This window comes from Prionailurus viverrinus, chromosome C1 (assembly GCF_022837055.1).
Source record: "Prionailurus viverrinus isolate Anna chromosome C1, UM_Priviv_1.0, whole genome shotgun sequence".
Taxonomy (NCBI): domain Eukaryota; kingdom Metazoa; phylum Chordata; class Mammalia; order Carnivora; family Felidae; genus Prionailurus; species Prionailurus viverrinus.
Genome location: NC_062568.1, coordinates 208696121 through 208713913, shown reverse-complemented (window position 1 = coordinate 208713913; position 17793 = coordinate 208696121). Strand labels below are relative to the sequence as shown.

General features: G+C 48.0%; 1 protein-coding gene across 7 annotated transcripts in view; it reads right to left on the bottom strand.

Moving 5' to 3' along the window:
* RERE (arginine-glutamic acid dipeptide repeats) overlaps positions 1 to 17793 on the bottom strand; it is a 422701-nt gene that overhangs the window by 56909 nt on the left and 347999 nt on the right. For all 7 annotated transcript variants that reach the window (XM_047872880.1, XM_047872879.1, XM_047872883.1 and 4 more), the window contains one exon: positions 149 to 229. In XM_047872880.1, coding sequence (XP_047728836.1) covers positions 149 to 229 — 81 coding nt within the window. The remainder of the gene's footprint in view (positions 1 to 148; positions 230 to 17793) is intronic.

The window sequence follows — 17793 nt, the reverse complement described above, 5'->3', positions numbered from 1 at the left end:
TGAAGGAAGTAAAATGACGAGGACTCCAGTGCCAGCCAGTCTGAGCGCAGCGCAGGGTTAAAGGAAACCATTTCGTAAGATCAAGTGCGGAGAAGCAGTAGGGGCAAAGAGGAAAAAATCAAGTTACATAAAGTCCAATTGTACTCACTGTTTCCTTATTGGGAAGCAGCTCCTTTCTAATTCTGAAGAAGTTCTTGCCGTACTGCCTGAGCCCCTTAACGAAGCGTTTCTGTGATAAAAAGAAACAACAAATGGGATGTAAAAACCAAAAACAAAACAGGATGTCAGCAGAGCAAAGATATCTGCAATCAGCAGAATAACAACCATAAAAGTCGGAGCTAGGGAATACTGACGAGGCTGGGAGACCATTTCAGCAGCACAGCTGGGACCCCCCCAGGGCCAGGGCAGGCCCCGGACCGCCTCATTCGAACCCCAATAGCACACACCAGACAGGTTTGGGAGAAGGACATCCTGGATGTGAGCCTAAGAAGCAATCTGCGCCCTCTGTGCCACAGTCTCCGCATCGGTCCACGAAGGTATAAACAAATACGCTTCGTGTTTCGATACAACAGCACAACTGCTTTGCACCTGAGAACGAAGCTTCCCAGAGTGTCCAGCAGAAGAGAGGGAAAAAGAAACCTGAAGACTTCCCCAAAAGGTCACCCTAGAGGGGTTAAAAGGCCCTTTCATCAATCCGAGGAATGCACCAAGAAGGCACCGATATCGCGGACGCCCACTGGGAGCCCGCACCCCCGCTGGCCTGCCCCGCCATCGCCGTCATTAAAAGCCACTCCGAGGCACCAAATAAAGAACCATCAGCACCCCCTCCTTCCTCCGAGGCTCCCCACCGCCCCTCCACCCCAGCAGTCTAGAGACTTTCACTTTGTCCCATTCCTTCCAGGCGGCCCCTCCCCGCCCCAGTAGGGGCAGCTCCCGGCTCCCCGGCCCCCCACCTCAGGGCCCCGGGCCTGGGGCTCGCGGTTGGCGGCCGGGTCCCGCGCGGCCAACCCCAGCGACACTTCCCGGCCGGGCGGCCCCGCAGCCACAGGTACGCTGCGCCGGCCGCACTCGGGGTCCGGGGCGGCGAGAGGCCGCGCCTGTCACTCGGCTCGGGCTCTGGCTCCACAAAGCGCAGGGCGGAGGCGGCCGGGGCGGCTCGGCGTGTGACCGCGGCGGGGCCGCGCGGCGCGGGGCGCGGGGGGCGCGGGGCTGGGGCCGCCGCCGCCGCCGCCGCCGCTGCTGCCGGGGGAGGAGGCTGGAGCGCGGCGCGCAGAGCCCGGCGCGGCCGCGGGCGGCTGCAAAAGGCGGCCTGGATCGCCGCGCCGCCCGCCGGCCCCGCGCTCCGTCCCCGCCCGGCCCCCCGCCCGAGGCTCCGCGGCCAGAGCCTCCGGGACCCAGGCGCTGGTATCTCGGTTTCCTCCCCCCCCCCCCCCCCCCCCCGAACAGCAGGAGTAAATCCAGGCAGCCAAAGCGCACAAACTTCCTCCCTACCGCGGCGAGCGCGAGCAGAGGGCACCCGCGGGGCCGGGGCCCGGGGCCGGGCCGCGCCACCACTCGGGACCCTTCCCAGGCCGCTCCGTCTCCAGTCGTCCTTCCGGGCGGGCAGAGTCAGCAGCGCGACGGCCGCACGCCCACCGCCCCCGGGCTGCGAAACAGGGGGCTGGCCCCGACGACCCTCGCCCGTCCCTTCCGGCCCGGGATTGTGGGCGGCCGCTCAGCCCGGCCCAGGCATTAGCCTGCACCTCGCAGGGCGCCGTTTCACAACTAAATCACCGCGGAAGCTTCCCAGCCAATAAATCACCTGCCCACCGGGAGGAGAGTCCCTCCCACTCCCGGTGTTTGAGACCAGTCGGGCAAATTCAGTGAAGGGCCAGACTTGGCCTGCAAGACCTATCTGCAACCTCCTACTCCATTCCTGGAGGCTCTGCATTTTCAGATTTCACCCCCTTTCTAAGATATGACTCATCACTGTCAGTTTTCAGTATAATCTGTACAATTCAAAGGAAAAAAATCTGTCAAGGCACGAGAAAGAAGCTCTCCTCTAAAATGAATCAGAGTGACCTCTGTTACTTGTAGGATCAACAAGCATCCTGGGCTCTGTGCAGAGCATCTCCTCGGGACGCTGCCAGGCAATGAGCTGGCCCTGCCCTCAGGGAGCTCCAGGCAGGCTGGCGGGCACACAAGGGAAGGGATCACTCTCTGGGCCCTCAGAAAAGCAGCGGAGGGACAAAGGGCTATGGGTGGGACTAGGAGAAGGAAGCAACTTACTCTGCTGACGACTTACAGGAAGTGACAAGGAAGAATGAGCCTGTCAGGTGGGCTCCAGCAGGGCTTCAAGCAAAGGAGTCAGCCAGGAAGGGCACAGAGAACATTCTGGGAACTGCAAGGAGGACGGGGTACACAGAATGGAGTGCCAGCAGATAAGACTGAAGAGGGAGGAGAGGATCAGGTTGCAGAGAGCCTTTGAGCCAGGAGCCAGGCTGAAGAGTCACGGTGCTAACTGTGGGCCAGCAGAGAAGTCAGAGCATGTGTGGTCCACGAAAGGACTGGGGAAGGACTGCTCCCGTGGCAGTGTGGCCTACGTCATGGAGTAGGAACAAACTGGCTGCAAGGCAGAGACCAGTTACAGAGGCTGGTGAGATAACTAACTCGGGTGGGAGAGGAGGAGGGCCAGAACTCCACCTCAGCCACCAGGATTAACGCTTCTTAATCCGCTCGAAGTATTTACTGAGCATCTAGCACTAGGAGGAATTATGTTTTAAAGGGGGCAGCCACAGACCTTTATTAAAACTGTGATTCATTTTTAGCAGGTAAGATAAATGTGTGTGAAGCCATTACGGAACAACCTGAGGCTTCATTCAGCCGAGCATAAAGTAAGTGGTGAAGCGCAACTCGTCGGTGAAGCACAGCTCGTCAGTGCAGCGGGGAACGAGGAAAAGGGACGGGCTCTTGTAGTCCGGAATACCTTCGCCAGGACAGGGAGACAGGCCAGACCATGAGGAACCAACAGCATTTGCACAGGTGGAGGAGGGTGGGAAGGCCCGCCATGGAACACAGAGGTGGAGGACGGCAAGTGGGTTAGAGAGGGAGAGGATACACAAAGTTCAGGTGGGCGACCTGGCAGCGTGAGTCAGAGGGAGGAAGGCCAGGACTATGCAATCTGAATACAAGCCCGATGCCAAAGGACAACAGTACAAGAGAGGCTGGCACAATGAAGGCAGCAGCTGGGAGAGACATCGGGGTAATGTGATAGAGCTGGGAAAACCTGAGTTCAAGTCTGCATTCTTCTACTTGTTGGAGGTAATCACCAAATATTATCTACTCAACTAACGGTTGTTAAGTACCTACTATGTGCCAGGAACCTCACATGTATTAATTCAAAATCCTCACAACCTAGAAGGAAGTACTACTATTATCTCCATTTTCCAGAAAAGGAAGCTGAGGCACAGATGGTTAGGTAACCAGACCAAGGTCACCTAGCTCTTCAGAGGCAAAGGCAGAATGCAAATTCCACGTCCCGCAGTGCGATTCTCTCTGTAACATGGAGGTAAGAGTCTGCAGAGGAAGCCATTTTCGGCCATGGTACCACCGCATGTAACTCTGCCCTTTCCTGTTGGCCCCAACATCAAATCACCAAGTCCTCAGCGTTCAAAGCCCTCCTTTCTTACCAATTCCAGTGCTACTCCCAGGCCCAGCCCTCATCCCTCTTTCCTACTAGCTACGCTATTAACCCATCTTCCCCATCTGGCCATCTATAAGCCCCTGCCAAGGAGTTTCTCAAAACCACACATTTCGTCTTGAGTCCCATACTGTCTTGCCCCCAAGCCCCTGCCTAAAAAAAAAAGCTCCTTAACCTCTTCAAAATGGTGTTTACACCCCTTAACCCTTAATTCAAGACCCTCCAGGATCCTGTCTCTGCCTACCTTTCCAACCAGATGTCCAATAATGCCAATTGGCCCGTACTGCACCCTCTGTTGAACTCCAGACTCTGGGGCATCTTTATTACTTCTCTCCACAGCCTACCCAAGATGCTTTCAGTTTACCTCAAACCCAAGCTCAAGTCCCTCCCACTCGGACACAAAACTTGCCTGACCATTTGATCCCATCCACCCGGCAGCTGTTTATTTCTTTAAGGCTTCATGTACACACAGAGTCCAGAAGCCCCGAAAAGACAGGAACTGCATCTTCTAACACTTTGCCTCCCTATAGCATTAGGCAGGTGGAGCTCGCATGTTTTGGATGTGAGGTGAAATATGCCGTGAGATGACGAGGGCCTGGCCTTGGGTGGTCAAGATGGAAAGAGACTTTAAAAGCCAAAGAATCCGTCCTCAACTCGAACAACAGAGTTGACCTTTTTGGCTCCACGACACCAAACTGTCCTGATTTTCCTCCTATCAGGAGGCTTACTTCTTTGCCCAACTTCTAAATGTTGGAGCTCTTCCCAAGGCTTTGTTCTAGGCTTTCTGGTCTCCAAACCCCCTCCTACTTTGGAATGCCACTGCCCCACTGGTCTTCACTATCACCCAAGATTCCCCCTAGTATTTCTAAGGCTCAATCATGGTCCAAGTCCAGCGGGAACACTTGCTTGAATGTCTCATAGATATTTCAAACTAACTACTTCCAGAAATATGAATTTGCCATCTGGTGGTGAACACAGACCACCACTGTCCATGTGTTATCAATGACTGTGCCATCAAGTGCAAAAGCACCATTGGCCCCATTTAAAAAAAAAAAAAAAAAGAAGAAGAAGAAGAAAAAAAAAAGGAAGTAAAAGCTTCATGTGGCCTGTACTGTTACTTCTCTATGGAAAGCCACAAGGCCTCAAAACTGGCAAAACATCTGCTTCTCAGAGACCAGCCTTTACCTTGTGGTTTACCAGAAATGTAGAGTAGCCTTTAAAATCGAAACAAAGCCAACCCACTCAGAGTAGTCAAGGATGAGAATAGGTCAGTGTGTTAAGTGGGTTTCTGAGGCCTTAGGCTCTTTTCCCTCTATTAATTCATCTCTCTTCAAATGAAGACCGTGAAGGTTTTCGGGCTTTAATTTAATAATTAACACTACCGACTTAAAAAAACCAGACAGGTACCGTAAGCCGCTAAGTGAAAAGTCACAGGCACCATCAGCCTTCTAGTAGTTGAACTGAAATGCAGCACGTCCAGCGCTGAGCTCCAACCCCTCATGCGCTATTGCTGTGCCCGTTAACTTTTCTGTCCCTGGCGGGGCGCACAGATAGCAGGCTGCTGGTGTGCAGAGGGTGAGGGCCAAAACACTGCTCCTCCACGAGGCAGTAACTCTGGCTCAGTCGTGGCTCTGGGCGCTCGGCAGCCCTGCTTCTGATGCTCCGCAGGCTCGCCGTCCGGGCCCGCTCAGCCCTGGGAGCCCGGGGTCCGGGGGTGCCGGCACTCGTTTCTCTGGCGCTGTTTGTCTCCAATCAACCTGGCTGTGCATTCCTTGGAAGCACAAAACAAGTCCTTTTCTATTTTTGAACTCCAAAGCCAGATGAGATCCAAATATAAATATAAATTTATTTACGGCAAGGAGGCCGTCCTTTGCTTTGTTTCACAACTTAGTTTGCGACTGGGCTCCGGTTTTTATTCCTTTTATTGACTGAGATAGATGTTGACAGGTAACATTGTATACATTTAAGATGTACAGTATGTTAATTTGATGAATTCATATATTGTAATAGGACTGCCATTGAGTGATAAGTAGCACCTCTATCGTGTTACATAATTACGCTCCAGTTTATAGACAAATTGCTACAGTTTCCTATTATTGAGCTGAAACTTCGTCTCACCACCAGGAGTTACCGACTTATAAGTTCCTGGCAGAGAACATTTAACCCCTGGTTTTTAAAAAGTGAGCTACCTGAGTGGGAAGGAGCTAAATGGGCGATAGGTCCTAAGGAGGGCACCTGTGATGATGGGCACTGGATGTTATAGGTGAGTGATTAACCACTAAACTCTACACCTGAAGCCAATTTCCCCAGAATTTCAATAAAAACTTGAAATTAAAAAAAAAAGAAAGTGAGTTACCTGAACATAGTACTTACTGTTACAAACTTGGGTTTTCATAGAATCTGCAACACAAAACTCTATTTCTCATTCTTAGTAGAATGGAAGAAATATGAGGCCTAAACTCAGAAATCCTAAGATCTTGTCTGCTCCGTAAAGAAAATTTTGATAAACAAGATATAATTAATAGGAATTAACTTTTTTGAAACAGGAGATAATTAGTAAGAGTAAGTATAACTGGGCCCAAGTGCAGTAACATTCTCTCTTACCACAAAGCCAGATGTCCAAAAGTTCCTCACACTGTTTCTGAGCCTGCCCCACGCCAAAGCCTCCCAAGCCCTGTGCCCTGGCCTGCCCGCATGCTGATCCTCTCCACCCTTGGGGTGGCAGGGTGGGCCTAGGGCAGGCAGCTGCGTCGTCATGTGTCAGTGATATGGAAAGAGTAGGGCAACACCACACCACATGACAACACACACGGAGCTAACACGGGGCAGTGCTACAACATGCCAGGCGCTGTCTAGACGGCTCCTCATGTGTGGACTGACTTAAACATCTCAACAACCTTACGTCAAGGCAGGGGTTACAGATGGGAAAACTGACCATATGTCAGCGAATCCTTGAACCAGGGCGGGCGAGTCAAGGGTGACAAATGTGGACAACTGGGGAGCCTCAGGGATGGGGTGAGGGCTAAGAATGGAGTCAGGCACAGGGTGTGGATCAGGGGGGCGAGAAGAGTCCCTTGACTGTGTTTATATTTAAAGATTTAACCGTTTTCCCCAAGTCTATAAATGAACACGTACAGGCTATACTCTCCTAAGTCAACTTATTCTTGCCTCAGTTTGCTCACCTTTTAAACTGGCCATAAAATACCTGCCCCACCTATCTCAAAAACGTTACTCTGCATATCAAGTTGGAGAGCGCACAGAAGTGTACCGGGCTGGGAGTACGTCTTCCAAAGACTAAGGTAAGGTGTGCTCATCTCTCTTGTCTGCAGGGGAAACTGGCAACATGGCTCATCTCAAGTGCTGGTTCTGACCTGTGTCTGCAGCAGAGAAAGAAGCAGGAAGAGAGGGCTATGCTACAAAAATGGCTAAAAGATAACTCTGCATTAACCCCTGGCTGAGAGCTTTCAAAATTAACTCCCTCTGGTGAATTTTAACTAGTGTATCACAGTCAGAAACTCACCAGGATTTTAGAGAAGCCATTTCTACTCCATCCTCTTACATAACTGTTTGGAAAACACTGTAGGTATTAAAATGATTCCCACTGTGAAAATGGCTCCTTCTGCTCTACCCTGTTTTCTGCACAAAATTTTATGTTAATAACTTACTGGTTCCCAGGGGACTGAAGAGCAGGGAGATCTGCAAGTAAGCAAACTACAGCCCTCCCCCTTCCCCCCTCCCCCCCCCCAAATACAAAAATGCAAGTCCACGTGCCAGGTGGGGAGTGAGAGGAGTATGAACACGGCCCTCCCGAAGGGACAGAGCAGCAGCAGAAAATCGAAGATGTGTCCCCAGTGCGGGCCTGTGTGAATGCAGGGCAGGGTGAGAGAACACTGATGCCAAGCAGAAGACATGAGAGCCTTTCCAAACATCTGTGTTACGTGTTGCCTCTACCAGTTCACCAATGGCTCTTACTGACCAACCACTAGAGGGGAACCTATTGCATTCCATGCATCCAATCCTGCTTGCTGCAGATTCCCATCACCTCATGTTCAAAACACGTTTCCTGCCGGAGACATACTACTGACAATGCTTTGACAAGTATCATTTCGTTTCTGGTTTTAAATACTTAATACATTGAAGAAACGGTGACCCGAGTAAGGAACTCCTTGTTCAATGAACAGTATCAGAATCCATTTGTCTGGGAGGAGACATGCCAGCAAAGCCCTGGTGGGCATTTCCAGGGTTTCTAGTACGTGCTCCTGATTTCTGATGCCACTTTGGAAGCCTACTCTGAACTTACTAGCATTATTCCAGGATAGTTTATAGTTTCATTACACTGGTTACAGGTGACCCTTGAAACAACGTGGGGATTAGGGACATTCGCACCCCTCCCTAGCAGTTGAAAATCCATGCATAACTCCTGACTTCCCCAAAACTTAACTACTAATAGTCTACTACTGACCAGAGGCCTTACCAGTAACAGTCAGTTAATGCATATTTTGTATGCTATATGTATTATTTACAGCATTCTTACAATAAAGCAAGATAGAAAAAAGCAAATGTTATTAAGAAAATCGTAAGGAAGGGGCACTGGCTGGTTCAAGGTCGTGAGTTCAAGCCCCACACTGGGCGTAGAGCTTACTTCAGAGAGAAAAAAGGAAAAAGGAAAAAAAAATCACAAGAAAAAAATACATTTATAGTACTCTATTAATCGAAAACAACCCACGTGTAAGCAGTCCAGTGCAGTTCAAACCTGTGTTGCTCAAGGGTCAGCTGTATAGTTTAAAAACAGCCAACAAGACAAGAATGTAAAATAATCACATTTTTATGATGATTCTCAAATCTCTAAATCTTTTTTTTTAATGTTTATTTATTTATTTATTTATTTATTTAGAGAGTGCGCACACATAACGCACACATTGGGGAGGGGCGGAGAGAGAGAGGGAGAGAGAGAATCCCAAGCAGGCTCCACATGACTCGGGGCTCAATCTCCCAAACTGTGTCATCATGACCTGAGCCAAAATCGAGTCGGATGCTTAAACGACTGAGCCACCTAGGCATCCCTCCCCCTGTATCTGACATCTTCCCCTACCTCAGACCTGCACCTATACTTTCTACTCAGAGTAATATCTTTCACAGACTCAGGACGTCACAATCTCAACGTGGAAATGATGGGTCCCAGACCACATCCTCCTCAGTATATACTGCAATACCGGTGTCACTGGGGCCATTCTACAGATGGAGAAACTGAGGTTTAGGTAAATTAAGTACTTTGCCCCAATGCTAAGCAGGAAGGGTGGAGAAGTAACTAAAGTTTCAAAATTGGATTAACTGCTTGGAATCCAGGTAGAGAGAAAATTCTATTGTATCTACTCCTATCAGAGGAATTTAAAGGTATTGTACTTATAAAAAAAATTTTTTTTTAATTTTTTTAAATGTTTATTTATTTTTGAGAGAGACAGAGACAGAATGCAAGTGGGTTAGGGGCAGAGAGAGAGGGAGACACAGAATCCGAAGCAGGCTCCAGGCTCCGAGCTGTCAGCACAGAGCCCGATGCAGGGCTCAAACTCACAGAGCTGTGAGATCATGACCTGAGCTGAAGTCAGACGTTCAACCGACTGAGCCACCCAGGCACCCCCCCCTAAATTTTTTAATGTTTATTTAGTTTTTGAGAGAGAGAGAGAGAGAGAGACAGAGCAGAAGTGGCAGGGGGGCAGAGAGACACAGAATCAGAAGCAGGCTCCAGGCTCTAAGCTGTCAGCACAGAGCCCAACAAGGGGCTCGAATTCACGGACCTGTGAGATCATGACCTGAGCCGAAGTTGGATGCTCAACTGAATGAGCCACCCAGGCACCCCAAAGGTGTTGTACTTTAAAAAAAAAAAGATCTAAAAAATGTTATATATACATTCTTGCTTTCTGAAGCAAAAGCCTGTGTCAGGGATTATATGCTATATACCCATGTTAAAAACTTGCTTACAAGACAACTTAGCTTAGAGAACACGGCTCTGCCCTACGTAACTCCACCTCCTAAACAGGCCACTCCCCCTCTCTCGGGGCTCCTGTGCGCCCCTGTGGGAGATGAGCCTCCGGGCCTTCTACCACCCATAGAATCCTCAACAGTCGGTGCCTCTACTTCTCCACCACTGGGAGCCACAGTGAGGCAGGTAGCGTCTCTCCTACACAGAGATGAGAGGATGGCTGAACTCTCTAAACTAAGACCCTGTTAGGGCGCCTGGCTGGCTCAGTCAGAGGAGCATGCAGATGTTGATCTCAGGGTCAGGAGTTTGAGACCCACAGAGGGCATAGAGATTACTTAAATAAATAATTTAAGTTAACACACACACACACACACACACACACACACACACACACACACACCCTGTTAATGGAGGACATGTCTTCTCAACTTCTTACTTGGAAGTGCAGATGTTGATCTCAGGGTCAGGAGTTTGAGACCCACAGAGGGCATAGAGATTACTTAAATAAATAATTTAAGTTAACACACACACACACACACACACACACACACACACCCTGTTAATGGAGGACATGTCTTCTCAACTTCTTACTTGGAAGTTCAGATGATTAGTCAAAGATACCTTTAACATTAAATAACTTCTAGTTTTAGCAAAAAAAAAAAAAAAAAAAAAAAAAAAAAAAAAAAAAAAGACACCTGTTTCCCTGCCTCATCCCTAAAGATTTGATGGTACTTACAACAGAAACCCAAATCTGAGCCTGTCCATGTCTAAAAGAAGTCCTCTCTAGAACAAATATGGCAGCTGCTTAGCTGTTACAGAGGTGTTCTCTTTCTTGTTCCTTTCCTTTCTAACCTTCCAAAGGCTGAAGAGCACAAGATTGAGAATGGGGGAAGGTCTAACATGATCCTGCCCTGATCCTTCTCCCTTCCTTCATTCACGAGTACTGTGATCATGAACAGCCTGGTTTCAATCGTGGTTCTATACATCCCTGCCCCTGCAAGATTAGCTATAGAAACAGAGCACAAAGGGGGACTCAAGTGCCAGGTCCTAAGTTAATTGAGGCCAGCAAGAAGGGTCCAGCAGACTCCTTACCACCCCCACAAGCTGACTCCAGCTCATGTGCCCCAGAAACACCTACAAAAGCCAAGCAGCTGTCAGTCAGCCCCCAGTCCCTACCACATCTGTAATAATAGCGCGATCAGAGAATGTTAGAGTTGGAAGGCAGCTTTTAGAGCACCCAGCCCTGGTCAAAACTCTCATTTCACAGACAAGGATCATATATTATTTAAAACAAAAACAAACTAAAACACACATTCCCACAAAGGCTTTATATTTGTGACAGACTGTATTGCTTGGCTCTGGCTCTCCCTCTCCAGACACCTGTCTCTGGAGCCCTGAGCCACCATATTAAGGAGTGCGGCTATCTTGACGCTATTGTGCCGGGGAGACCACACAGGGGGAGAGAGAGACGCCTTAGAAGTTCCAGCCATTCCAGTTCTCAGCCGTTTGAGTCCTCGTCCAGACTTGTGAGTCAAGGAACTTTCAAGGTGACTCCTTGAAAGGTGACCCCACCTACCATCTGACTGCAACCTCACAAAGGCCCCCTCCGCTCCCCAAGTCAGAACCACACAGCTGGGCCATTCCTAAATTCTCATCCCACAGAAGCTATGACAGCTAATAAAATAATACTGCTGTTTAAACTTGAGGTAATTTTTATTGTTGGGGTGATGTGTTATGCAGGAATAGGAAACCACTACGAAATTCAATACAAAAACCACAAAATACTGTAACCTCCACGTTAGTCAACTATTACTTAAATGAACCAGTAAAGAACTTTGCAATTAGACTTCGTGAGAAAATCTGTCTACTACGAAATCTCTGGCACCTAGAACAGCACTTGACACAAACAGCAGGGGATCAACAACCACGGGCTGGATTTGTAAATGAACGTTATCTGTAGGTGAGCTGGTTTCGTCTTCCCATAACACTATTTGACTTGCCAGCCATTTGTTGACTTGACTCAACGCCCCCTGATCTGCGTTCACCGTTAAGCTTCCAACTCTCTAATTACTACCTACAAAATGGTTTGACACCAACTTTCCCGTGCGCTCAAATGTCCGAGTCCCGCCACAGAAACCACACCATCCGGCTCCGTGATGTCAGCTCGGCACCCAGAGGGACGCCAGCCATTTTCTTTTCAACACACCTCGGTGTTAAACCTTTCCTGGGTGGTCTCAAGTGTCAAATGAAAGTTACTCCATTTCTTCACTCAAAGACCACATGCCCAATGGGAAAACGACTTCATGTGAGATGGTTTACATAGCAACTGGGCCCAGTAGCAAAGGCCACTGAGCCCGCTTGTACGGCTTTGTCTATATACCTCTCTGAGTCTAGAGGATTATGTTGAGTACGTGGAAGTCCTGTCACGATTTCAGGCCTAACAAAGCACCGCTACGGGGTGAATCTCAGAATGCTTCAATGCACTTTCAAGTCACATGAGAACTGGCTAGTTAGGCAGCAGCGTTAACAGATGTAGAAATACCGCCAGACAAATACCTCTTGCCAATAATGGCTGCCCAGCTACACCCAAATTAAAAATAACCCGACAGTAATAACAGAACCCAAATGGGCATCAGAGGCCCCTTCTTTCCCTGCAAAACCACCATAAAATTTCCACAAAAATGTCCCTGTAAAGTGGTTCATAAATAAGTCATTAAAAAGTAGAGCTCAGCACAGGAGGAAGGAAGAGGAAACTCAAAAAAGAAATGTGGCTTGTCTATAAGTTACAAGGGAAAAAAGAAGTAGAAATCTTTAGTGAGTAAGCCTTTTGCAAAAATGGTAACTAAAAGAGTCTAGATCTGTGGCTGCCCAAAAGAAACCGAATGTGAACCACAAATGCGAGCCAAATATGTAACTTTAGTTTTCCAGGAGTCAGATTTTAGGAAGAAATTGGTAAAATTCACTTTAATAATACATTTTAACTTGAAATATCCAAAATATTATCATTTCAACATGTAACCAATGTAAGGAATATTAATGAAATGTCTTACATTCTCCTTTTCCTACTCTGTCTGCAAAACCCAGTGTGCATTCTACACGTGCAGCACATCTCAAGCTGGACTGGCACATTCCAGGTGCCCTACGGCCTCGTGCGGCTAGTGGGTACTATTACCAGCACAGGCCTTGCCTGAATGATCCTTCTTTGTTGTAAAACATTAGAACACCCAAAGCGCTAACAGTTTTCTATTAGGGAGGTAAAATACATATACTGTTAGAATCAGGGACAATGCTATCATACATGTAGTCCTAAATTAAATACAATTAATAAAGGCTTGTTATTTTAGATTAAGTGAAACCTGCCTTCCAGAAGAACGTAGCCGAATTCCAGAAGTTATTACGATCTGTCCCTCTTCCCAAACAGGGGAAACTGAGGCCCTGACCAGCACTGGGGGCCCACTTCAGTTCCTGGGCTCCTGGACTTTGTTTCCCCTTCCTGACCACATGATAAGGGCCAGGGCTCCTCGCTGAACTTGTGCACTTTACACAATCTCCAAAAAGGGAGGGAAATCAAGTATTCCTTTAGGAAATGTAGGGGAATGATGGGGGTTTGGGGGGGAGAGGAGTGTATTTCAATGACAAAAGGCAAGCCTTGGTCATAAGGCAGAACCCTGTCTTAACCAGCAGTCATCGTTTTCTTTCTATTGTAGGCACCCCATTAGGTCACATGCTATCCCCATGCAGGATGGCTATCACAAGAGAGCCCCTCCAGGGAGGGTCCCACATCAGGGCCTGGTAATGGGCCCCACCACAAGGCTGTCTGGCGGCTTTTGTTTGGAACAATAGTGCTCCCGTGATACCTCACTCTTGCTTGGAAATATTGTTATTAAGGGAGCATGAACACAGCTGTGTGTAAATTACACAAACAGATTAGATCTGTATATTCATAAGGAATACAAACATACTAATAGCACATTTACATACACAGTGGGACGCACTGGGCTGCACGCAGAGTGGAGTTTGGGTTCCAAAGTATTTCCTTAAAGTTTTACAGAAAGATATGCTTAAGAACTGCTCAGGCTGCTAAGTCAGGCTGAGAGTCTTCTGCCCTGTGCAGAACGCCCCCCAAAATGAATTCCTCTTCATCCTCGTTTGCAATATTAGAATTTGAGATTCTATAAAGGAGAAACCTCAAGAAGAACTTTAAAACCCACTTTTATAGCAAAAATCAATCAGTATGGGATAATTTTCACAGTGAAAAGGTTGCAACTACAAACGGGGGAGGGGTGCAAAAGAAAGCAGTGTAGGCGGAAGCAGAAAGTAAGAAGAATCTGGAAGTTTCAGAAGTAACCCGTCCTAAAATGACAGCTCTCCTGAAACACACGGATGCAGACACGTACAAAGAGGAAGGCCCGCTTAAGTACGTGTTAACACAACATATAGTAAAGCACGATCTTTGGATTCTTCAACTAGTTTTGAAAGATAGGGAGAAAAGCAATCAGTAGTGGATGCTTACTGTATTAAATCAAGAACACAGACACAAACATCAGGAAAGCTGGGCTCTGGGTCCATGCATGATTCTATCAAGGCTTCACAGATGACCCCGGGCAAGTAACTAAACATTGCCTGGGCTAAGCTCCTCATGGAAAGATTGCATCCCAAGTATCCCCATTAAAAAAACAAACAACAACCAACAACAACATAAAAAACCCACTAGCTTTTAAATTATTGAGGTTCCAGTAAAACAGAAAAAATTTTAAAAGAGTAATAATCCAATTAAGTAAAAATATTAACCTATACACGTATGGATAGACACATAATAACAAGCACCCTATCTATGGGCCTTAATTTTATTCTTCAAAAAATCTGTAACAGAACTCTCCAACTGACACTCTTTCTCTTTTTTCTTGATATGGTTTGTATAAACTCCTGGTTTAAAAAAGAAGAGAGAAAAAAAAAAGGTCCATCTCTGAGGCGTGGGTTTACCGTGCTCACAGCTCCACCGATAAATCATCTCCCGATCCGGGCCTGGAAAAGCACGGCCACGGGTTGATTGCTCCAGCCCTGGGTTGCCAGGCAACCGACACAAGGGGGAAGTCTGAGAACCGCTGACAGATAGCCAAGTGGCTGAAACAACAGACTTCTCTCTGTCAAAAATGTGTTTCAGAGAGCCACTTCCCCACCTCTGCTCTCTGCTGAACACTACACGATTGTAACATCAAAATCAAAAGGCCACTGTAATAAAAACACACTTCCTGCTCGATTACTAATTGTTAAAAAGCTGCGGGGAGGCCGGGATCACACAGTGTATGGCAACAGAAATGTGAAACTGTAAATGAGATCAAGTCAGCAGCATGTGAGAAATCGGATCTAAATGCAGCACCGCAGCTTCCAGTCAGCAGCCCTGGTGCGTGGGGCAGATCAGCTGCCGGAGGAAGCACCAGGAAGAAAAGGAATGTTGAGACGTTCAAGAAAACGAGCCGAACAATAACTGAGAAGCCACAGGTCTACATTACTTAAGAACAAAACCAAGAACACTGTCAATTGTGTGAAACTCATTCTGGAGACAACAAAAGTTTGCTCCTTCCGAACGCTCCAGCTCTGGCAAGTGGCCGTGCGTGTGCGTGTGTGTGCGTGTGTGTGTGTCTTTGGGTGCGGTGGGATTCCCTAATGCTGGACTATAAACTGGATTACAGCAGATCCTTCAGATAATGCCTGATGATACCAGGTCTGAGGTCTGACAGTCTAATGCAACATGTTTTTTTTAAGTAAGTTCTACCTCAACGCGGGGCTCGAACTCACAACTGTGAAATCAAGAGTCACAGGCTCTACCAACTGAGCCGGCCAGGCGCCCCCGCTGCAACACTTCACACGTCTACTGTGCGCGCACCAAGCTTGTGGTGTTGTGGTGCCGCCGAGTATCAACTCTAGGCAGCGTCCTTCCACGAAACCACTGTATTGAAACGGTCATCTGGGACTCCTTGGAAACTGACTCTCTGTGGGATTTGGAAGAGGCCAGCACTCCGAACAGGGTTCTTCACCTTTTTTGTGCCATGGGCACTTGTGGCAGTCTGGAAAGGCCTAACCTCTTCCAAAAAATGATTGTAAATGCTTAAAATAAAATACATGGGATTACAAATAAAACCAGTTGTATTGAGATCCACTTATCAAAACACTGAAAAATGTAAACAAACATACTTTGCTAGCATGTTAAATAACAAGGTCACAGAGAGTTTTGTTTTCTGTGGGTTTGGCGGGCGGTGAGGGCTGCTGTTTTCTTTTGTAGTACAGGCTCAGATTAGAAACTCCTGGAGGGCAAGGACAGCAATTTATTCATCGCTTACTCATCTCAGCACGGCACAGCCTGTTTCGCTGCCCAAGGCTGACTGACCGAACCCTGGAAGATGGCTGCCAGGCTCCCAGGCTGGCCGGCCCTCTCCGTGCCCTCAGCCCAGATCCTACAGGGCCTGACTTGCCCTGGGCTCTCCCAGTGCCTACAACTGGGCCTGGTAGGCCAAGATTTGCGGGTTCTCAGTCTGCACAAGGGGGTGTGCAGACAAAAACACAGACCCCAATGGTTCCAAGGGAATGCATTTCCAAACCTTCCACTTTCAGATGCTGTCCTTCCTAAGTTCACCCGACAGCATCCACTTGCCCGAGCGCGCACTCCTGCGAGGAAGGCACCGTGCTTTCCCGGGCCCTCTCACGACGGCCCTCCCCTCACAAGCACAAAGGCACCCCTCTCCCATCTGGAATGCTCCTAGGCAGCACTGCCCCTGATACAGACACGCCAGGGCACCAAACAAAGGAGCGATTCAAAATACTGATGTTGGTGTTGACACAGTGGCTAACTCTAAGGTCACGATAAGAAAGCCTTATGCAAGTCAGGTACTTTCCAGTTCTTTGCTTTCAACAAAAATGAAGGAGGACCTAGCGGAGGTGTCATCTGACAGATCACTGCAAACCAAGTGTGATGATAAATTGTTTCTTTGGCATTGTTGCGGAAGGAACGCGACTTACTGAGTGACACCGCAACAGAACTATTATTCCCACCTGCTTATTCAGGCACACAAGGTTTTTGAGCACTTATATCTACAGATACACGAAAAATAAGAATAAAACCGATGCAGAGCACGGCCTCACTCTGACAATAAGCAACATTCATGCAAGAATGAATTCGTTTAAAAAACCGAGTCTATCGTATTTCCGATAAATATTAAACAAAAAGTAAAATTTTTATCAACATTTATAACATCTTGTTTTGATAAACTGGACACTAATAATTATTATAACATAATGGGAGAGAACTTCCCTTTTTAACACTTAGAGCATTGTTGCTAAAGGAAGCAACACCACGCACGCGTCTTTTGACACGCAGCCTTTTCGCGGCAGAGTAAGACAGGCTGACCTGACAAGAGACTCCCAGGCAGGAGACGCTTTTACATTTGGGATACGGCCTGCGGGGAAGTGGATTGAAAAGCTCCTAGTTACAGAAGCAAAAGGAGGGAAAGGAAAGGTAGAACGTAAAATGTTACTGCTAAAAAGGAGCCCATTCGTATGTATTTTCAGATAGATGATAACGCGTATAAATTGCGAGGGTGTTCAAAATGCCTTGGATAGATTTAAGAGTGATGGAGCAGTCTCGCTTTCAATGTCACTATTTATATGCAAGAAATTACATCCTTATCATGACAAAGGTATATGCCAATCTAAACTTGGAAGGAAACGTATGGCTTTTAAAGCAAAATTCTTTTAGGGGCTTCACGGGAAAGAGAGACTTCTGTTTTGTTTGTTTTGTTAGCTTCATCCGAGAGGCGGCAACTGCGGAGAGTGTCGAGCGTGCTTCCGCGCCTCAGCTGGAAGTGCTGGGATGTGCTGGACTCTGGCTTCACCTGACAGAACCGGGTAAAGACAAACGGGGAGCTCGAGCCCCTCGGTGTGCGGATCCAGGAGCTCGGGCTCTCCCTGCTCCCGCCCTGGACTCAGCGCCCACCACCCTCGAGTGTGTGGATCAGGAGATGCGGTGAAACGGACTGGGAGGTTTCGCCTCGGCTCACGGGGACACCGTGCCGCGTGAGCTCGAGAAGGCAGGGCAGTGGTCGTGATGCGCACAGGTCCCTAGAACCCACGGCGACTG